The sequence below is a fragment of the Tasmannia lanceolata genome, unplaced genomic scaffold (genome assembly GCF_043159265.1).
Source record: "Tasmannia lanceolata isolate RefF3 unplaced genomic scaffold, GAP_Taslan_0.1 ptg000018l, whole genome shotgun sequence".
Lineage (NCBI taxonomy): Eukaryota > Viridiplantae > Streptophyta > Magnoliopsida > Canellales > Winteraceae > Tasmannia > Tasmannia lanceolata.
This window is the reverse complement of record NW_027518695.1, coordinates 32,969,825-32,993,944: the sequence shown is the minus strand read 5'-3', so window position 1 is coordinate 32,993,944 and position 24,120 is coordinate 32,969,825. Positions and strand designations below refer to the sequence as shown.

At 40.8% G+C, this 24,120-nt stretch overlaps 1 protein-coding gene across 2 annotated transcripts in view; it reads right to left on the bottom strand.

The window, feature by feature from the left end:
• The window catches only part of LOC143849977 (lariat debranching enzyme-like), a 111,097-nt gene that overhangs the window by 24,480 nt on the left and 62,497 nt on the right, over window positions 1–24,120 (bottom strand). For both annotated transcript variants that reach the window (XM_077359301.1, XM_077359302.1), the window contains exon 10: window positions 16,341–16,460. In XM_077359301.1, the coding sequence (XP_077215416.1) occupies window positions 16,341–16,460 (120 nt within the window). The remainder of the gene's footprint in view (window positions 1–16,340; window positions 16,461–24,120) is intronic.

Below are 24,120 nucleotides of genomic sequence, written 5' to 3'. Positions count from 1 at the left end.
GATCCTACTGATAACTTTGTTGTCAGTGCACATGTGCCACAACCCATCTGTCTTTGGAACTGAAAGGTACACAAGGAATAGTGTCCTCTTGGATATGTCCAACCTCTAAAATTTCTTCCACAGGTGAGACCCTTGTTGATCCAGTTAGCCTTTCGGTAGAGTTACATCATGCATAAGATCGATAGGTTAATGCACACTATTTATCAATGGTAAAGCAAAGGTAGCTCTGGAAAAATATTATTTTACTCTTCTACAACAGCCTTAACATGCATAGGTAGATTTAATGCATCTTGCCCCACTAAAATATTGATAGCTCTGTTGTCAATACACAAGTGCCACAACACATATTTACACAAGCGCCGAAACACATCTTTCTTTGAAACTAACAAGGAATGGTGCTTTTTCAGATTTGCTGTCTCTCTAAAAGTTCTTACGGTCCCCCCATCAATTCTTCTTACACTTTAGGTGACATTCTATAATGATGTCATTTGGTAGAGTGACATCGTGCATAAGATCGATACGGTGTTGCACACTATGCATCAGTGGTGAAGTGAAGGTAGCTCCTCTGGAAAAACATCATTATACTCTTCTAGAATGGCCTTAACATGCATGGGTAGATTTAATGCATCTTGAAGCTCAAAAATTTCCTCTTTGCAAACGAGTGTGAAAGCCATATCTTCTCTCAATTCATTCTCAAACCCATGCCCAGAAAGACATACTATTCTTTTTACCTATTCGAAATTTGAATCACCTTTGAAAGACATCAAGGTGAACTTCTCACCATTAATGTAAACATTAACAGCATTCTTTCTACCATCATGTATAGTACCCCTATAAACTTTCCAATGTCTCCAAAGCAAAATGCAATATACAATGTAGTGAATGTACTATATCATACCACATACTATCTTTGTACTTGATTCCTATAAAAAGTGAAGCTAGCACCATTGATTAACTCTTACCTCATTGTAGTTATTCAACCACGCTAAATTGCATGGTTGAGGGTGTTCGTCCATCATTAAGTTGAGTTTATTCACTGCTTTTTCAGAAACAACATTCTCGCGAGTCCAACTACGTGAATTGCCAGGGCCTTCAAGAGAACTCATAAACGAGAATATATTATATTTCAATCAAATTTCCTCCCTCTATATGAGAATGGAAAAGTCTCCAACCTACTAACCAATGGTCATAAGGCTTGAAGAGCATCAAAAATAGAGTAACCAACTTTTATAAGATCCAGGTAAACATCCTTCAAGCTCTCATTCCTGAGATTATGACAAGGAGGTTGTCTATATGGTGAAGCTTGATACCTAGGGTTTAACTCATCGCCAATTCCTTATGAATTATCCTCTATATGACCTGACCCACTCAAAGCTTGAAGCATCACTTGATTGCCTAGGATTTGATCAAGAACAAAGTTGAATTAATTGAATTATTCCCTCATCTCTTTCATATCTGGATCATGCTTCTCCGCTTGTTGTCGAATCAACTCCCTAATATCATTAAGATTATTGTTTTCTTGCATATTTTCACTTGAATACGGATCGGATGGATTTATAGGAGCCAGCTACACTATGATACAGATTTATGATGCGACTTATAACAGAAATAAAATGCAATAGTCGATGAATAGCTCCTGACTCCAATTATCAACAATATTCCATAAATAAGAAATCAAACAAAAGATCAATTACTGAATAAAAATCACAATAACTAACCTTTGAACGAATAATAAATCAAAAGGATGACAACATGTTGTAGAAATAGATTTAATCTAGGTTGACTATAATAGTAGATTAAAGCACACGAAAATCATGTACAAAATTACTGCAGAAATTTTTGAAAATTGGAGTCTTCCCCTTTAAGAAAACCCCACAAACAGGAATATGCGGCAAAAGCTTGGGCAACCCTAGCTTCTTTCTTTCTTAGTTCAAGTAGGCAAAAAAACACCCCAAAAAACTAAACTCAATCATATAGGGATTTGCTAGCGTCCAACGCAGAAGGCATTTCGCGGATGGTCTGTTGCATCTGACAGCAGCAACAGAGGGCTCATTTTTCAGCAGATTTTGTCTTCATTCATAAGGTGGCTGCGGTCAGATGCAACAGACCATCCGTGAAATGCCTTCTACGGTGGACGCTAGCAAATCCCATATATATATATATATATATATATATATAGAGAGAGAGAGAGAGAGAGAGAGAGAAGGGGGGGAGGGGAGAAAAGAAAATGCCAAGAAAGCTCTACAATCCTAAACTAAAATTTCTCCACTTTTGATAAAAATACCCATTTAAAGCTCCAAACAAAACCTTGTGAATAGTGTGTGAATCATGACGTAAACAATTATGTAAATATTGTCGTGTGAGTGGTTTGGGCACATAAAGAAAATACCTACTACACCCCTATAACCTAAAAATATGTCAAATTGCTCAGCATTGAGATGGACCCCATCTGCGTCATAAGGTATCTCAAAAACAGTCTCAACTCATCTCTTCTAGTGGGGCCCATCTTGATCAGGATTTATCCCACGAACAGTCCCGGCTCCTCTCTTCTTGGGCTCTTGCTTCTAGTCCATTTCTGGGAAACGAACAGCCCCAGCTTCGGCTTTCCGTGCATAGGTTTTAACAACCTATGGATGCTCTAATTTTTGCACATGATGATCCACCATATCTTCAACCTCAATGTGAGGTTGTACGACATTAGTAAGTCTTATCAGACCCAACAATATCATTCTTCTTTCTTCATAGCTTCCTCCTCTTCTCTTTCCTCTATTATAGATCTTGGCTGATCATCTCCAAGACTCCTTTTTCTTTCAATTTAACAAAAACAAAGGAGAAAAGACAACCTCATTTTAAACTTGAAATCCCAATAGGACAACCCAAGAGGGGGGTGAATTGGGTAATTTAAAAATTTTACCTAAATAAAAAGGGTGTGTGAGATTAACCCTAAATTATTCTAACCCTTGTTCAAATATGCTTAGTGGAAAGTAAAGGAAGAGATATTACCAATCACCAAATGCAAGGAGAGAAGAAGAAGCACACCATAATGAACAAGAGATTTTTATAGTGGTTCGGTCTATCAACAAGACCTACTCTGCTATTCAAAGTTTTGTCTCCTTGGTATTTCACTAATGATGAGATTCCACTATAGCCGAATCTCCAAACCGTACAATCACCTTTGCCGCCTCCGAGGGAACAAACCCTCTTTGCACACCGCCTCCGAGGGGACAAACCCTCGTTGCACCGGATTCACCTTTGTTAACGGGCCGAATCGTAGACCCTCGATTACAATGAAGAACGGGAAATGAAGAACTTACTTGGCCTCTTGATTAGGCTGATACAAACAATGAATAGCACACAAACTCTCCAAAAGATTACAAAGATAAAGCCCTATGGAGATCCTCTTGTTGAATGTAGATTCACAAATCAGAGCATTGAAGAGGATAAAACTAGAAACCTTAGATTTGAAAGTGTAGGCTCAAATATATGTGAAATGATCTTGCAAAAGGTTGTTTAAAAGATCAAGGATAGGGTATAAACAGCCCAAGCAAAGATATTACCGTTTGAGGGCAAAACCGTAAATAACGGTCCAAGAAAAAGCAAGTCGCGCAAGCCCCAATGGCTACTTTGCCAGACGGGGGCGGTCGACTAGGGTTGCCCGCGCTTATCGGGCGCTCTTTTTTTATTTTGAATTTTTGAACCATCGCGGTTGTCACAGGAAGAATTCCAGAAACTTCTAATTATATCTAGAATAACGTAGAAGATTCTGGAATGTCCTAGAATGTTCAAAGCATCTCTAGAATTATGTAGAGTGCTCTAGAATCTTCTAGACCCTCTGGAATTATGTAGGTTATTCTAGAACCTTCTAGAACTTAGTAGAAGGGTAGAAGGCTCTAGACGTGGGAATGTATGAATATTCTAGAAGAGGGTTAGACATTTTTGTAAAAGAATATACTTGAAATATTCCTAGAATAATCTAGAGAAAGAAGTATGTAGAAAGGGATCTAGAATGATCCCTTATGGCCTATAAAGGGGAAGAGCCCCTCATTTGTGAACAATCTCAGAAAGTTGTAAGCATTCTTCAACTAATAGAAGCTCTCTTTCTATACTCTTAAGTGTTCTTCTAGCATTCCCCTAGTTGGGTAGAAGGCTGACTTGTGCTAAGTGCAAGTGCCGCACGGTTTTAGCTAACGAAATTGCTAAGCCCGTGATAAGTGGTATCAGAGCCAAGTTCATGTGGGAACATGATGGAAGGCAAGATGGAAGCCATGGCGAGCCACGAGAATGTTGAAAAGCCGGTTGAGAGCAACCTAATGTTGCTTCCCTGACCAAGTCCAAGAAGGGTGGCCGGTCGAAGGAGATTTCGAAGGACCCTATGGCATCGGTGGAGGCAAGATTGGCTAAGGTAGAGCTTACCGTGGCTGATGAGAAAGATCAGCTCGAGGATTTGGACCGACGCATTGAGGAGCTCGAGGAGGGGAACAAAGAGCTTCGTGGAGAGTTGCTCGGTACCTTGAACACCATCTCTAACATGCTGAGGAAAGAGATCCAAGCCTTCCAAGACCGAGTTCTCGGTGAACTTGAGACCATGCGTGGGGAAATAGAGGATGTGAAGGCGGATTGGGCGCTATGCAAAAGGGCAGTGACTAGTGGTGTGGTCACTACCCACTCAACCCCCAAGATTGATGTACCCAAGCCTAAGGGCTACCATGGGTCAAGAAATGCAAGGGAGCTTGATAACTTTCTTTGGAGCCTGGAGCAATATTTCGAAGCCATGACTATTGATGATGAAGCTACCAAGGTAAAGACGGCTCCTCTTTACCTCCACGATACTGCGGCTTTGTGGTGGTGACGACGACATGCCGATATCGAGAGAGGTACGTGCTGTATCGAATGTTGGGATGATTTCAAGAAGGAAATTAAGAAGCAATTTTACCCCGAGAATGTTGAGTATGAGGCCCGTGGTAAACTAGACGTCTATCCCATAAGGGGACTATCCGGGACTATGTGAAGCAGTTTTCGGAGCTCTTGCTTGAGATCCCGGATATGTCTGAAAAGGATTCCCTCTTTACCTTCATGCATGGACTCCAACCATGGGCCAAGCAAGAGTTACAACGTCGTGGTGTGCAAGACCTTGCGTCGGCTATGGCGATGGCAGAATCCTTAATTGAATTTTCTAGGAGGGGGGATTCCTCTAAACCTAAGGGATCGACCCACAAGGGCAAAGGTGGGGGAGGAGACAAGGGCAACTACGACCATAAAGAAGGTCAGTCGAGGCCACCAAAGAGCAAGGGAAAGTACCACCAGGACAGCAAGGGTGGTGGTGACAAGCATAAGGCCCCATTGGCATGCTTCTTGTGTAATGGGCCACATCGGGCAATGGATTGTCCAAAGAGGGGGAGACTCACTGCCATCATCCAGGCGGAGGAGGAGACGCTCATGGGTTCTCTCCAAATCCTCGCTGCAATCAAGGGCAAGGTGGAAGTCCTAAAGACTATTTCTAAGGGACTTATGTATGTAGAAGCTCACGTGGGAGAAAAGTCCAGCCATGCTTTGGTGGACACTGGGGCAAGCCATACCGTTGTTGCTAAGGGGGAAGCAGAGAGATTAGGTCTCAAGGTCTCAAAGGAAAATGGTTGGATCAAGGCGGTTAACTCGGAGGCCAAGCCTATCTTTGGTGTAGCACGCGGAGTGAAGCTGCGCATCAGCGAGTGGCAAGGTGATGTTAACTTCTCTGTGGTTTCTATGGATGATCACTCTATGGTACTGGGCATGGAGTTCATGGAGAGTGTCAAGGCATTCCCTATCCCCTTCGCTAATTCTATGTGCATCATGGAGGAGGGAGCAACATGCATGATTCCTGCAACCAAGGGGTCTAGCAAAGGCCCTAAGATTCTATCAGCAATACAATTCTCTAAAGGTGTAAGGAAGAAAGAAGCCAGTTACCTTGCTACTCTACGAGAGGTGACAACCCAGGCACTGCCTTGCATGGAAGTTATACCAAGGGAGATACAAGTTGTCCTTGAGAAAAACAAGGACATGATGCCCAAGGAGCTTCCTAAGAGACTACCACCTAGGCGGGAGGTAGATCACAAGATAGAGTTGGAACCGGGTGCCAAACCCACTGCCATGGTACCTTACCGCATGGCACCCCCGGAGCTAGAGGAGCTTCAGAAGCAATTGAGGGAGTTACGTGATGCGGGATACATCCAACCCTCCAAGGCTCCTTATGGGGCACCGGTGTTGTTCCAAAAGAAGCATGATGGGTCGCTGCGGTTATGCATAGACTGCCGAGCGCTCAACAAGGTGACGGTGAAGAACAAGTACCCCATCCCTCTCATTGCCGATTTGTTCGATCAGCTTGGCGGAGCACGGTATTTCACTAAGCTAGACTTGAGATCAGGGTACTACCAAGTGAGGATAGCCGAAGGAGATGAGCCTAAGACCACGTGCGTAACAAGGTATGGCTCTTACGAGTTCCTAGTTATGCCTTTTGGCCTCACGAATGCACCAGGCACATTCTGCACTCTCATGAACAATGTCTTCCATCCTTTCCTGGATCAATTCGTTGTTGTCTACTTGGATGACATAGTGGTGTATAGCACCACATTAGATGAGCATGTTGAGCATTTGAAGCAAGTCTTCCAAGTATTACGAGAAAACCAACTCTATGTGAAAAAGGAGAAATGCTCATTTGCCCAAGAGGAGGTGACTTTCTTGGGGCACAAGATTGGCGGTGGTAAGCTAAGAATGGATGAAGGCAAAGTGCAAGCCATACAAGAGTGGATGCCTCCCACTAAGGTCACAGAGTTACGCTCATTCCTTGGCTTGGTTAACTACTATAGGCGCTTCATCAAGAGCTACTCGGCAAAGGCAGCTCCATTGACAGATCTCTTGAAGAAAAACCGCCCTTGGGAGTGGACGGCCGCATGCCAACGAGCCTTTGAAACAATGAAAAAGGCTGTCATGGAGGAACCTGTCCTGGATCTTCCTGACCACACCAAGCCTTATGAAGTACACGCAGATGCGTCAGACTTTGCAATAGGAGGAGTTCTAATGCAAGAGGGCCATCCCATTGCGTATGAGAGCCGAAAGCTCAACGACGCAGAACGACGGTACACGGTGCAAGAGAAAGAGATGACGGCTGTTGTACAATGCTTGAGAACATGGCGACATTACTTATTGGGCTCCAAGTTCGCGGTGAAGACGGACAATGTTGCCACAAGTTACTTTCAGTCCCAGAAGAACCTAAGTCCCAAGCAAGCACGGTGGCAGGACTTCTTAGCAGAATTTGACTACACCCTGGAATACAAGCCAGGGAAAGTGAACTTAGTAGCAGATGCTCTGAGTCGTAAGGTCGAGCTTACTGCATTGAGTCGTCCCAATTGTCAACTACTAGATCGGGTTAAGGAAGGGTTGCAGCATGACCCGACGGCCAAGACTATCATCGATTATGCGAAAGAAGGGAAGACGTGACGGTTTTGGCTAAAGGGTGATTTGCTCTACACGAAGGGGGACAGGCTCTATGTTCCTAAATGGGGGAATCTCAGGCGAGACATTCTCAAAGAATGTCATGATACCAAGTGGGCTGGACATCCCGGATTGCACCGGACTCTAGCCCTTGTAGATGACATATGCTATTGGCCTCGAATGCGTGGTGATGTGGAGGCCTATGTGAAGACTTGTCATGTGTGCCAACAAGACAAAGTGGAGCACCACTCTCCAGCAGGCTTACTTGAACCACTACCAATACCAGAGCATCCATGGGAAAGCATCTCTATGGACTTCATCACTAAACTGCCAAAGTCAGAGGGTTGTAGTAGCATCATGGTAGTGGTTGACAGATTCTCCAAGTATGGTGTGTTCATACCAGCTCCAACAGAGTGCACAGCAGAAAAAGCGGCTAGGCTATTCCTAAAGCACGTGGTGAAGTATTGGGGAGTTCCTAAATCCATCATCAGCGACCGAGACTCACGCTTCACTGGCCGATTCTGGACAGAACTCTTCAAACTCATGGGAACGGATCTTAAATTCTCTACCAGCTACCACCCCCAAACAGATGGGCAAACCGAGCAGGTGAATGCAATGCTGGAGATGTATTTAAGGCACTATGTGAGAGAAAACCAACGAGATTGGGCCAAGTTGTTGGATGTTGCCTAATTCTCCTATAACTTGCAACAAAGCGAATCAACAGGCCATAGTCCGTTCGAGCTTGCCACAGGACAACAACCTCTAACGCCACAAGCAGTTGCTACGGGTTACGTGGGAAGGAGCCCAACTGCTTATAAAACGGCCAAGGGGTGGCATGAACAAGCAGACATACATGGTCCTACTTAGAGAAGGCATCTAAGAAAATGAAGAAGTGGGCTGACAAGAAAAGGCGTGCGGTAGAATACCAAGTGGGTGACCATGTCTTAGTAAAGCTTTTAGCACACCAAAGGTCACAACAGAACCGGCACAAGGGGTTGGCAAGGAGATACGAAGGTCCTTATGAGATAATTAAGGGCATAGGCAAAGCCGCTTACCAACTCCAATTGCCGCCTGAACTAAAGATTCACCCGGTCTTTCATGTTAGTCTTTTAAAACCCTATCATGTCGATGGGGAAGATCCAAGCCGGGGTGAGTCTAGGAGATTCCCAACAACTATAGTAGCCTCATATGACAAAGAGGTAGACTACATCCTTGCTGATCGAGAGGTACGAAGATCTGGCATTCCAAAATACAAAGAGTACTTGGTGAAGTGGAAGAACTTACCAGACAGCGAGGCAAGTTGGGAACCTGAGAACGCGCTACAACACTTCAAGGATGCGATCGAGAGGTTCAAGGAAAAACATACGACGAGGGCGTCGCCAGATTAAGTGGGGGAGAATTGTCACTGGAAGAATTCCAGAAACTTCTAATTATATCTAGAATAACGTAGAAGATTTTGGAATGTCCTAGAATGTTCTAAGCATCTCTAGAATTATGTAGAGTGCTCTAGAATCTTCTAGACCCTCTAGAATTATGTAGGTTATTCCAGAACCTTCTAGAACTTAGTAGAAGGGTAGAAGGCTCTAGAAGTGGGAATGTATGAATATTCTAGAAGAGGGTTAGACATTTTTGTAAAAGAATATACTTGAAATATTCCTAGAATAATCTAGAGAAAGAAGTATGTAGAAAAGGATCTAGAATGACCCCTTATGGCCTATAAAAGGGGAAGAGCCCCTCATTTGTGAACAACCTCAGAAAGTTGTAAGCATTCTTTAACTAATAGAAGCTCTCTTTCTATACTCTTAAGTGTTCTTCTAGCATTCCCCTAGTTGGGTAAAAGGCTGACTTGTGCTAAGTGCAAGTGCCGCACGGTTTAAGCTAACGAAATTGCTAAGCCCGTGACAGCGGTCAACCGGGGTTATCGCGGCGCCCGCCGAGGGCCTTCTAGACATTTATATTTTTGTCCACAACCTATTCGTGGTAGGCCGAACCAATGGCTGTCGACTGCCAAGACCTTTCTGGATGGCTCCAAAATTTCCAGGAGTACATCCGCGGTCGACCGGGGTTGCCTCAGTCGACCGGCCCACTTTCATCGGGTAGATGCTGGAGTTCCAGCATCCATCCCGCGGTCGCCCGAGATGCCTCGGTCGACCGGGCTTGTTTTGAAAACTTATTTTTACTTTTTAAAACTTTAGGGCTTTGGGCTTTGGGCTTTTATCCAAGGTTTTCAAATATATTTTGGGGTGTGTGGATGGTTTTCAAAGATATCAAGTTTGTTATGAAAATCATTTGAAAACCTTTTGAAAGTGCAAAAACATTTTGACAAGAGGACTCCACCAATACAATCTATAAAATGTAGAACCTTGAGTCTTCTTGGATTGTCTTGGCTCCTTAGCACTTTCTTGGACATCTTCAACTTGTGTGTGAACTCTTCAACTTTCTTTGGGCCTTGTGATTCCTCCATTCTTTGAACATCTTCAATGGTACATGAGGTGGTCACCAATGTTAGTTCATCTTTAAGCTTCTTTTGGCACTTTGCAAGGCATGCTTGTGGGATCTTTAACTTGAGCTCTTGACTCGAACATCTTCCAAGGATGATGTCTCCAATGCATGTACAAGCTCGTATGATTCATTGTGCATGTTGATCCGCAAGCCATGTGTTGAGTTGTATTGTGCTAGATGTGCTAACTTTGGCTTGACATTTGACTTTCCTGTCTAAGGCACAATACTACAAAACAACACATTAGTCCATAAAGACTAATCAATTTGGGTTTGCTAACATCAAAACAACAAGGTAAAGGTGATTAGTTGAACCCATGGGGAAGCTTGGGCTAACAAAACTCTTCTAGACAAATACTTGCATATTTTCATGTCACATTTAGCAGGAAGCATAACATCTAGTATTCCTCCTCTCCTCTTTCCTCTATTGTAGATCTTGGCTGATCATCTCCAAGACTTCTTTTTCTTTCGATTTAACCAAAAAAAGGGAGAAAAGACAACCCTCGTTTTAAACTTGAAGAATTTTAGAGAATTTCTATTATTCTTGAATGTTATTACAAGAGGATAATTGTGTGCTTATATAGAGCACTTACATGGTAAACATAGAATCAAATCAAGATAGTTATGGAAGGAAAGAATCCTAATCAAATCTACCTAATCAAATTTACTTTCTAATCTCTCTTGCTTGCCTCTTTTAATACATTACCTAATTTATCTAGTTGCTAATTTAGTCAACTTATCCAATCTAGCTCCAATGTGATCCAACGATGAGATCTTAACCCAATCCAACCGTTGGATCCCACATATTCTAGCATGCCCCCTCAAACGTATATGGATTGAAAATCAATATAAGTTTGATTACAATAGAATTCTCCAGTACAATTGAATTCCCCGAATTACAAATGTAACCAAAATTCAATGCACACTGCTGAAGTGGATGACGAAGATCCCTTGATGTTTTTGCCGAATGTCAGCTGATGATGGCAAATACTGATTGCCGAAGAAGACGCCGCTTTCTGATGTGTCACGTAGAGGGCTTAAAAGCCAACGGATCATGATAGATCATAGCCTCAATGGGGCTAGATGATACTCAAGCCTCGATGGGCGAGTAAGAATGGGGTGTCACTATGGACCAATGCCGGAATGGGCAAGAATGGGCCTCGATGGGCAAAACAACATGGGTCGGCTTTCATTATCGATCCTCATGGATTGAAAACAACTCTCTCGAGCACGCATTTCAAAACAAATGAAGTACCTCAACTGAAAGGAGAGAATATTTCGAGCACGCACCTCAAATGAGGTACCTCAACCGAAATATATCAACGAAAAAAAAAGAGAAAGTGCAGAAGAGATAAAGAAATGGTGAGAAGTGGCAATTAGAAGGTTTAGAATAGTAACAACAATGACATGAGAAAGACGCAATGATGTGCAACTATAAAATTTTAGATGGGGATCGGAGATATCAAATATGGAATGGAAGGGCTGCCTTTATCAATTCTTAAGGTAGAGTTATGCCTCAGAAACCAAGAGTAAAAAATCAAAACAAGGGGGTGGGTTATTTCTCTAATGGCAATAATCTAACCTTGGTTGCATGAAGGAATTAGGAAAGAAGACTACAGGCTTTTTGCTAATAACACTAGGTCGGTGGAAATGACAATGCCTTATGCCCTTTATCAATTTTTAAGGTAGAGTTATGCCTCAGAAACTAAGAGCAAAAAATCAAAACAAGGGGGTGAGTTATTTCACTAATGGCAGTATTCTAACCTTGGTTGCCATGAACGAATTAGGAAAGAAGACTACAGGCTTTTTGCTAGTAACACTAGGTCAGTGGAAATGCCAATGCCTTACGCCTATGACCCTTATGACCTACAACTCAAAATTGGAAGTGTCACCAGTAACTGCTATGAGATTCTGAGGATGGACAAAAGAGGGAATGAGTAGGTTTGATACGGTAAGAGTGGAATGAAAAATTGACAGTTAATATTAAGAGAGAAAGGAAGATGGAGAGAGATAAAAAAAAATAGCAAAGATGGCGCAAGACGCAGTATTATTATGCCAATTCCACCATGATTTGGAGTTGAAGTGATGGTGGCTATCAACGGCAACCCGGCAGACGGCGAGATTGGCCGTCCGCCGGAGAACAACGACTCATTGTGTTGTGCTCAGGCCCGAGTCGGGTCGACCCGCTATGATACCATGAAGAATTTTAGAGAATTTCTATTATTCTTGAATGATAATACAAGAGGATAATTGTGTGCTTATATAGAGCTCTTACATGGTAAACATAGAATCAAATCAAGATAGTTATGGAAGGAAAGAATCCTAATCAAATCTACTTTCTAATCTCTCTTGCTTGCCTCTTCTAATCCATTGCCTAATTTATCTAGGTGCTAATTTAGTCAACTTACCCAATCTAGCTCCAAGATGATCCAACGGTGAGATCTTAACCCAATCCAACCGTTGGATCCCACATATTCTAACAAAACTCTTCTAAACAAATACTCGCATATTTTCATGTCACTTTTAGCAGGAAGCAGGGGAAGGCTGTGTACATCTAGCCTTCCCCAGACCCCGCAATGACGGGAGCCTCGTGCACTGGGCTGCCCGTTTTCTTATCAGGAAGCATAACATCAAGTCTGGGTGATATATGTGGCATTTTTTCACGAAACATACATTACAAAACCAACCGTACCCCGGTACTGTGTTTTCTAAGCAGTGGGGTTACTAATTTACATTACAACAATGGTTTGGATTTTTACTATAATGCTCCAAAAGATTTCACTATAATGCTCTGTTTGGTTGCTTGTAGATGGCTGGGAGAATATGAGAAAAATAAGTCAAAGAGAATTAGACAAGAATGGAAGATGGGGAGAATATTAGGAGGGAGATTTGCGAGTAGTGTTTGGTTGCGCGAGGAAATTAGCGGAAGATGTAGGGTGTCATTATCAAAATATAGGTGGAAGAGAGAGAAAAGTAAGAGAGAGAAAGAGAGAAAAAGAATAAGACAAGGATTTCTCCTAATTCCCCCAACAAATTTCTCCATTTTGGTGAAAAAGGGGAGAAGATTATGGGGGGGAACATCTCCGCCATGTAGGCGCCACCTAGGATAAAAACCAATAATGACGTCTAGAAGTTGTCTAGAGGTCAAAGGTGTAAATGACAACCAAACATGCTTTGGGGAGATCTCTGGGAGATCTCATGCATTTGAAACTCCTACAATCCCCCCAAAACAAGCAACCAAACAGAGCATAAAAGAAAAAAAGAGTGATATAATATTCTTTTGTCTAAGACCATGTGTAGAAAAACCTCTTGTGCGTCATTAATCATTACAAACATCATAAATGAATCTTCTTCACCAACACAAAACCCATCTGATAAAGAACTTTCACAGAACAGACCAAAAACAACAAAAGCCTTGTTCAATCTAGCTATTCAAGAATTTATTAATGGGTAGACTTTGACCCAATTCTATGGCTCCACTCTTATCAACTTCGACTGTAAGAATATATATTTTTTTTAAATGGACGACTCTAAGAATATTTATTAGAGCTAAAGGGATGTTACTGTTAGAAATGAAGTCTAGGGTCAAAGAGAGGAAGAAGAAGAGGAGTGAAGAGGATGGAGAGTCTCCACTAGGGAGCTCCTCATGTAAATGATGTATATATAGGCCGAAATAGGGCATCCAATGTACAAACTACAAAGACTACAATACCCCTCACACTACAAGTAATACCTAAACTGCACTTACATGCTATTCAACACTCCCCCTAAAGCTAGAGTGTATATCCTATAAAACTCCAGCTTGCTACAAAGAACTACAACAAACAACTAAAAATACAACCAAAAAGGACCATACAACAAAAAGTACAATAAGCTCATACACATCCAGCTTGGTATAACACTCATCCTCAAGCTGATGTGGTAAATACATAATGAAAACACAACAAAAAAACTGCAACAACCACACCATAAAAAATGGAGCAAATATAGGGCCTCGTAAAAAAATAGGGCCTCCCCCTCAATGAGAGCCAGGCAAATATATTTGTAAACCACGAAGGATCGAACGGTGACACCTTGGCAGGGAAATAATAGCGATCCATCGAGCAAAATAGGAACACCAAAGGTGCGCACGTGAGCAACGGCAGAGCACCACGAGTCGGAACACCAGCTAAGCAGCACAACGGCAATAGAAGATAACCACCGATGGAGAAACCATCGGAGACAAGGTAGGACAGGAAAACTGTCGCCCGGAGAGAAGAAAAGGAGAAAGATAACCAACCAAGGATGGGGAAATTATCGTCTAGTGACAAGGTCGACGGCATGAACATCGCAGCCTGAAAGAGCCGACCAACGGGGAGAAAACCACCACTCGGAAAGAAGGTCGACGGAAAAATGAAGCCATCGCCTATCAGAAAACCAACCAACGATGGGGACACCATCGCCCTGAAAATAAGGTCGAAGGGAAACGAAGCCGTCACCTTTGTCACCTTTAAGAGAGCAGACCAACGATAGGGACACCAACGCCCGGAAAATAGAGGTCAACGGGAAAACGAAGCCATCGCCTATAAGAGAGCAGACCAACGATGGGGGACATCATCGTCCGGAAAAGAGAGGTCGACGGGAAAACGAAGTCGTCGCCTGTATGAGCCGATTAACGATGGGGACATCATCGCCGGAAAAGAGAGGTCGACTGGAAAATGAACCAGTTGCATGTAAGAGAGCCAACCAACGATGAGGACACCATCGCCCGGAAAAGAGAGGTGAACGGGAAAAAGAAGCCGTCGCTTGTAAGAGAGCCGAACAACGAAGGGGACACCATCGTCCAGAAAAGAAGGTCGACGAAAAAACTGAAACTGTCGTCTGTAAGAGATAAGGCATAAAGCCGGACAACATGAAGAGATAAGGTATAAAGCCTGAAACTAATGCGTAAAACTACGCCAAGAGAAGACATGAAAGAGAAGACACATGACGAAGAACAGAAGGAGAACACAACAACACTCCCCCTCGGGTGAGACTACATGAGCCTGGACAAGACGAGAAAAGACAACAAGGAAGACGATAACAACCACGTAAGGGGACGAACGAAGATCATACAGAAAAGACGATAACACTCTCCCTCAAGAAAAGACAATAATACAACATAATAACAGTCCCCTAAAAAGACAATACTAAAAAAAAGACAACATCAAGAGAAAGGAATAACTCCAAGAAAAACATAACACTCCTCCTCAAGTTGCAGGTCAAATAACTTCAACTTGCAATGAAAAACGAAGACAAACAAGGCACCATACTTTTCTCGGACATTTCATTGAACACTTAGTGTGCGCCTTTAAGAAGACAAACAAGGCACTACACCTCTCTTAGAAATTTGATCAAACACTTTGTGTGCGCCTTGAAGAACTACATGAAAGACAAAGAAAACAATACATAGAAGACAATGTAAAGAAAGAGATAGCATAAACACAAAAAAAAAAAAAAACCACAAGAAACAATACAAGAAAACAAGAAAAACAATACAAGACAACACTCCCCTCAGGTTGAGGCCCAAGGCCTTCAACTTGAAACGAAAAGAAGACTTTCAAGGCACAAAACCTCTTTGAGACATTTTATCAAACACTTGGAGTGCACCTTGAAGATGCAATGAAAAAGACAAAGGCCATAGGCCAAAAAGCTATAGGAAAGAGAAAATAAAGAGAGAATTGGAGTGGAGAAGAACCCAAAATGGGTTTACACAGGTAACGCAGACATGTTTTTTATTTTTTATTTTTTTTGTTTTGGGAGAACAAAAAACTAGATTGACGAGAGAGAGAGAGAGAAGAGATTTTAGGGGGTCTGATGATGAGAAAATAAAGGGAGGCAATGCGAAGAGAGAGTGAGAGAGTGAGATTATACAGTGAGAGAGAAATAGATAAAAAAAGAGGAGAGATTTTAGGGTGGAGATTTTTCGGAAAAACCCAAAAAAGGGTTTCCGCGAGATAGAGATGACAAGAAACAAAAAAAAGGAAACGAAAGAGAGAAGGAAATGGTGTGAACGATAGATAGACTTTTCTGCTTTCCTTGGATCAGCCCTTTGGCTCTAATACCGTGTTAGAAATGGAGTCTAGGGTAAGAGAGAGAAAGAAGAAGAGGAGTGAAGAGGATGGAGAGTCTCCACTAGGGAGCTTCTCATGTAAATGATGTATATATAGGCCCAAATAAGACATCCAATGTACAAAGACTACAATACCCCTAACACTGCAAGTAATGCCTAAACTACTCTTACATGTTAGTCAACAGTTATACTACATTTTAATGAGAACAAGTACATTAAAGAAACAAAACTTCACATCAGAAAGACTAATTTTTCATTAAATATAGAATAAAGAAATACATACCTCCACTGTTCAACGGCATAGGACACTGTATTTGTGTTTGTGATTCACGTGTGCCATCAAGAAGATATGGAAGACCCAGAAACTGCAAGAAGAGCTCCGTTTGAGGGTTTCGACAATAGCCTGAACAAAATAAAAGAATGAAAATGTCAATATTTGAAGCTTAAGTCTGCATTTCCATTGTCAAAGGGAAATAAGAAAACTACCTTCAAAACAAATCTCCGCTGCAAAGGTCATATTGTAATAATCAATAATTTGAACATTTCTCTAATGGAAGTTATGGAGCATAGGGTAATTCGATGACATGTTATATTCGCATAATTACCAACTTGTTTACAAAGTAGGCCCGGGGAGTGGATGTTGGGGTAACTAGGAGCTACCTAGTTGATAAAGGAAGGCAATTCAAAGAAACAAAATACTATCACACATCCCCTATCGAATTTTAAAAGCAACAAATCTCAAAGGTAACTTGCTAACAAGCCTATGTGGGCAAAAGGATTGCATTGTTTGTAGATTAATAGCACATAGTATGACTTACTTTAAATTTAAAAGGTGCATTAGTCGGTCATATTTATGTCTAGGGTGCCTCACCGCACTTCTTACATGCATGAATTTGTCTGTATATCTTGTACGTAACAAGGACTTCTCAATAGGAATATAGTACAACTTAAGATACAATAACAAATAGTCCTAAGTAACCATAGAGTATGGATTATGGGTTGCTTATGTGCACATGACAAATCCCATTTGAAATGGATGGTGAGTTTGTCAAATGCTCAACAAGCCGCTACAATAGCAGTGCAAAAACCATGTTTGTCAACCAAGTTTGTTCAATGGTCGTAATGAAATTGACTAGTGGGGAAAAACCGAGCTCTAACTCGAAAGAATTTAGTTAAGTGTTTGTTGTCTTTGTTCAAGAACGACAGAAATGGAAAGACACTAAGGGATAAGGATATATTCCTTGATTTTTTTAATCGCCAAAATTGTACAACAAACCTTTACTTTGAAAGTGAAAGGTGCATTAGTCACTCATATTTATGTCAAGGGCGCCTCCATGCATGAATTTGTTTATATATCTTGTACGCAACAAAAAATAAGAATATAGCACAATATAACAAAAAATACAGCCCTAACCAACCATCACACCAGAAGAAACAAATTAGAAACAACTTTTGCGGGAAACCAATGAAGTCGATTCAGATTTTTCATCTGTGTAATGGGACATGGTATGGCCTTATACTAATCCTATAATCGGAAGGTCTAATATAAGAGGCACATGAAGATGGGATCATATGATGAAAACAAAAGAAAAAGGGGGGAGTGAGAGGGGGGGATAAAGCCTTATGGCCTGTATGATTGGTAGTAAAATGGTGGAAAGGAAAACCTTTTCAAAGCTACTGCAATTTTTTTATTGTTTGGTTGTGATAGGAGAAGGGTTTCTAGGCGGACAATCCTTTCCAATCTAGAAAGAAAACACCATCTTGAGCTATTAGGTGTATTCATTCAAAGGACCGTAAAATTCCCCTATCTAACTTGAATGTCTGATGAGGTACAGTTTTCTGTATTTTCCTAAAATGGATATATATGTATTTTCCCCGAGGGCGAGCCTTGGCGCAACGGTAAGGTTGCTCCATTATGACCTGGTGGTCACAGGTTCGAGTCACGGAAACAGCCTCTCTGCAAAGCAGAGGTAAGGCTCAGTACATCTAGCCCTCCCCAGGTCCCGCAATGGTGGGAGCCTCGAGCACTGGGCCGCTCTTATATATATATGAGCAGCTGCTGAGATAGTTATCTGAGCATGGTTTTTTAAAAGACACCCTATTGGTATGTGAAGTGGGTCCCGAAATGATTTGAAAGATGAAATCTTGATTTTACAGGTCTTTTAAAAAATCATGCTCAGATAACTATTTGAGCAGCTGCACATAAACCATTTTCTATATATATATATAGAGAGAGAGAGAGAGAAGGGTTCCTGCTAACGTTAGCATAAAACAAGGGTGGGCCACATTGTTGGGCTGATCCTAAGCATTCATTTGAAAGGCCCCATCATGGATAGGGTGTGCACCAAAAATCAGCTGCATTGGATCATCATAAGATGTCCATTTGTGGGGGTGAAATGGACAGATATTGTTTGTCCACTAATCTGCCCATTTTTTCACCCCACAAATGGACACCCTAAGATGATCCAATGGAGCTGATTTTTTGTGGACACCCTATCCATGAAAGAGCCTTCCAAATGAATGCTTTGGATCCCCCCAACAATGTGGGCCCACCTTGTTTTACGCTAACGTTAGCAAGTAGGTTACCAGCAGGAACCCTTTCCTCATATATATATATATATATATATATATATATATATATATATATATATATATATATATATATAGTAGAAGAGAAAATGAGAGAATTATTTGAATCTCTCCCAAAATTCTATGAGAATTACACATCACTTTTTTTTATTTTTTTTAACAAAAGCACCCATTCAACCCACATATTTTCAATCCTACCCCCTCCTTTATGCTTTTTAACAAAGGCACCCTTAAAGCCACATAATTTCAATCTCCCCCCCTCCTTTATGCTTTTTAAATTATGGAAACCTCTATAGATTGGAGGGCTACGATCAGCCTATGGAAATGACTTTACGGGCACAACCTATTGATGTTGTGTTCCATCACATGGACGGTTTGGATTAACCTATGATGTGGCCTGGTTTATGGTGGCCGAGGTGGAGGCCATGAATGAGGAAGAGAGGAGAAGAGAAGGTTTTAAGGGTTTAGGGTTTTGGATACCATACAAAAAAAAAGGGGTTAGGGTTTTGGAGGTCGCTAAACCCACGGGGGGAAATGAGAGAGGGAGAGACTCTGAGCCCGCACTTTTATTCTTCGAAAGGAGAGAGGGATGGTGTTCGGGTCTTTAGAGCTAGGTTTTTGTTTGTGGAAGTTAGGACGACTCGGCTGTTTTAGGGTTTTCCCTGACAGCCTGTCTAAAGTTGCCATGTGTACTTTTAAGAGGGCATTATATATATATATATATATATATATATATATATATATATATATATATATATATATAATAAGGAGGAAGGGAGGTCTACTGTTCACCGCTGATGTGGCAGCCCTCCCCTTCCTCCCTCAAGTCTACGTGGCAGCTAATTTCACACATGGCAATTTTTGTTTCTCCCTATTTACTTCATCAAAGCAACGATTTTCTTTCCTTCTGGTGCTTTCGTATGTATCTCTCTCTTGATAAATTTCCATCTCCTGCACGTTACCTTTGGGATAGGAACTGCCTTTTAGCATTCCAGCCCTCCATGTTTCCATTAATTTTGATATTAATCCTTCAAAGATTTTCTGGCTTTCCATATTCCACGATTTTCATCTACCACACAATAACTTCGAGATGAAACTACCTTTTAGCATTCCATCTGATGTGGCATTGGTATTTCAGAGTTGAAAAACCCATTTAATTAGATAATTACTAGACCCATTTAATTAGATAATTACTAAAAACTCCCATTCCCATTTAATTCAAAACGAAATTAAAAGGCATTGAAAACTTACAACTCTTCAAATTCCCTACGTTTCCAATTCTCTCTGTTTCACCCCATTTTAAGATCAGCTTTTTGTGTCTCATCTTCTGATTTCTCAGTATCCCATCAGAAGTAGAAGCGAGAGTTCTTCTTTTCCTTTTTCATAAGATAAGCAGCCTTTTTTCCCCCTGATTTGTTGTTTTCCCCCTCTCTTCATTGATATTTTTCTGTATCATGACAACCTCTTTTTTAATGATAGGTATCATGACAGCCTATTTTTCTAAGTTGTGGTTTTTCTCCTTTCGTTATGTATATTTATCCTGTATCATGACTACAAGACCATCAATTCTTATATTTTTGGTATTTTGATTCTCATCAGAAAGGGTACCTACTATTGCAATTTTTTTCTAATCAGATTCTCATCAGAATGTGTGTTTCCTTTTCTGAATTTCTTTTCCAGTGGCAGTTTTTGTAGGCTTGCTATGGTGTAGAAAGATGCTCGCTAAGGTCTATCCCAGGCCTGATTTGAAGAGAAGTTTGTCATTAGAAACCGAGGAGAAGATGTTCATTTATCTTCAAGTTCATTCCGGGAACATGTTCTCCATTGTAAGTTTGTTTTCACCTTTTTAATTGTTATGATCTTTATCAAATTCTTTTGTTGAAATCTGTGAATTTTTTATTTTGTTTTATCAAACCATCATGATGCTTTGACATCACAAATTTTCAGTATCTTGGTTTCATGGGATGTGTATATTTGATGCTCACAATCAACTTTGTTGTGAAGTGTTTATTAATAGTTGTGGGGCTTGGTTTTCTGGGATTTCATGATTTTTTTTCCCTAGGTTACAAAGAATCTGTTTTATCGGATTCAGGAATTTTGGAAATTTTTCTACATCTTAATTTGGGGATTTTGGCTTAACAAACTGATTTAGCATATAAAGTCAGCATATTGTCCGTCGTAAACTTGGCCTTTGGACTATCAAGGAATCTGGCTTTTCTGCATTTCAGCTTCTTTTTTTCTTCCAATTTTTTACTTTGTGAATTGGAACATCTCAGTGAAATTATATTAAAATGATCTTTTTCTATTTGTTGATCTTTCAGGCGAACTGCACCTCGGAGTTGCAAAGACAATTCATGTAGGCGGTAGAGCAATTAGGAATAGATGAAGCCATCTCTTTTAAGATTCTGGAGATGAGGAAGGTGGAGCAGTTGACAAGAGCCACCTTCAGGTTCATGTTGTAAATATTAATCATCATAATGCTAATTTGAATTATGGTATTATACATATTTTGATTATCTTCTCTGGTGAAGGTGGTGCCTTCTGCTCTGTCTTGCATAGGTTTTGGATGCAAGGTTTTTTTTTCCTTTTAATGGTGGATGCAAGGGTATTTTTGTCTAGGAACAGACACTACATAAAAGATTATTTCACTTCTCCCTTTTTATGTTTTTGACTTAATTTTTTGCGGTAGATCTATGCTGTAAGATTTTTCACATCTTTAGATGAGATTTTAAAAAATGAAGTCTTTGTCGAATTACGGAAAGTTACATTTAGGTCTTTAATATCTTTGCATCTTTTCTTTAGATTTCATTTCTTTCCTTCATCTGTCTTCTTTTCTTGCTGCAACAATTTTTCAATTTAAATGAGAAATGAAAATGGAATTAAAAAAAAATCTTATCTTTTGCTGGTTTTCTCTATTCTCTTATGCCCTATAAAAGTCTCTACAAATGCACATTAGCTCTAACTATTGTTTTGGAATTTTTTATGCACTTACCGATCTCCTATGTCCTCATGTCTGCAGAAATAATGGCCGGCATAGTATATATTGAAGTACGTTTTCATGAATGGGTTGAAGATGCAACATTATCTTGCATAATGTCCACTTTGTTGTAGACTAATCATCAGCTGATAAAAATCTTTCATGGTATTAATGATATATATCATTGTTATAAGTGTGTAGATAAGTTATCTACACTTGTGTGTAGAAACCGTTCAGTTCAGAAAACGGTTTCTACACACAAGTGTAGATAACTTATCTACACACTAGCTTAAAATATAGTGGAGGGCATATTGTTTGGGTGATCCAAACCATTCATTTGATTGACCCTCACATAGATGGGGTGTCCACAAAAAAACAGCTCCATAGGATCATCCCAACCCTACGATTTGTGGAGGTAAAATGGACGTGTATAAACCTTCACAAATCTATCCATTTTTTGCCTCCACGGTTCGAAGGGTTAGGATGATCCTATGAAGCTGATTTTTTTGGGCATACCCTATCTATGTGAGGGCCCATCAAATGAATGCTTTGGATCACCCAAACAATGTGGACCCCCACTGTATTTTAAGCTAGTGTGTAGATAACTTATCTACACTTTTGTGTAGAAACCGTTCTCTCTCTCTCTCTCTCTCTCTCTCTCTCTCTCTCTCTCTCTCTCTCTCTCTCTCTCTATATATATATATATATATATATATAGAGGAATGGAAACTAAGGGAATTATTTGAATTTCCCCAAAAATCTGTGAGAATTACACATCACTTTTTTTGACTTTTTTTTAACAAAGGCACCCACTCAACCCACATATTTACAATCCTACCCCCTCCCTTATGCTTTCTAACAAAGGCACCCATTGAAGCCACATAATTTCAATCCTACCCCCTCCTTCATGCTTTTTAACAAAGGCACCCATGAAAGCCACATAATTTCAATCTTACCCCCCTCCTTTACGCTTTTGTAATAAAAAATCTATAGGGTGATCTTAACCATCCAATGTAAGAGGAACAACATATTATGGAAACCTCTATAGATTGGACGGCTAGGATCAGCGTATGGAAATGATTTCTGAGGCACAACCTTTTGATGTTGTGTTCCATCACATGGACGGTTTGGATCAACCTGTGATGTGATCCGTACAGTTCTTGGGCCGGGTATGGGTCCAAGATTCGTGATCCGTAAATTTCCCCTGGTGATTTTTACACGGGCCACCCGGACCCTTACGGGTCGGGTTTCCCATATTTTTCAAAATCTTTTTGGTAGGCCCAAAAAATCATCTCTTCAAATCTTTGAACTGGTCTATCCCCCACAGTTGGTGGGCCCAAATATTAAATTCTTCAAATCTTTGAACGAGGTAGGCCCCACCTGTATTTTTAAAAATGAATTGTACGAACCACCCCATGATCCAAACCCTCCATTTGATAATCATAGCCCTCCGATCTAAAGAAAAACTGCATATTACGAAAACCTCTATAAATTGGAGAGTTGTGATCATCTAATGCAAATGATTTTGGGGCACAACCTATTTACATTGTGGCCCATCAAATGAATGTTTTCGATCATCCTATGGTGTGGGTCGTGCATTAACATTAAGGCCAAATTGTAGGCCCCACCCAGATTTTTCAAATTAAGTTTGCGGTCAACGCCATAGGATGATCCAAGCCGTCCATTTGATGGGTCGCGACGCAAATAGGTTGTACCCCCAAAATCATTTTGATGGGATGATCGCAACCCTCCGATCTATAAGGTTTCCGTAATATGCAGTTTCTCTATTTTCTATCATGAGAAGCTAAATATAATGTTTTCCGACTCCCCGTGCATCGCACGGGGTGTCCCATTAGTATACACACACACACACACACACACACACACACACACACACACACACATATATATATATATATATATATATATATATATATATATATATATATATATATATATATGTTAATGAGATTCGAGATAAAAGAATAGTGAGTTAGGGCTCCCTCCCCCTCACTGATTTATTTATATAAGAAGAGATAGGGTACAATGACGAGAATGCCCATACAAGGCTTATTCTAACACGCCCCCTGAAGCTGGAATGTATAAGTTTTACATTCCTAGCTTGTTACAAATATCGCTCAGCTTTGCTTTATTCAACGGTTTTGTGAACATATCAGCCAATTGATCTGCAGATCGAGTAAATAAAGTACATATCTCCCCCTTCTGACTCCTTTCGACTTCGATAAATGGCAGCCTTGTTGTCGCAGTACAACTGTGAAGGTGAAGAAGATACAATACCAATCTCAGACAGGAGTGATGTTAGCCATATAATCTTTGTACTCGTGTGAGCCATAGCTCTGTATTCTGCCTCTGCACTTGACTTTGCGATGACGTCCTGCTTCTTACTTTTCTATGATACTAGGTTCCCTCCCACAAAAGTACAATACCCAGTAGTCGATCTCCTATCTGCAGGAGATCCAGCCCAATCAGCACCATG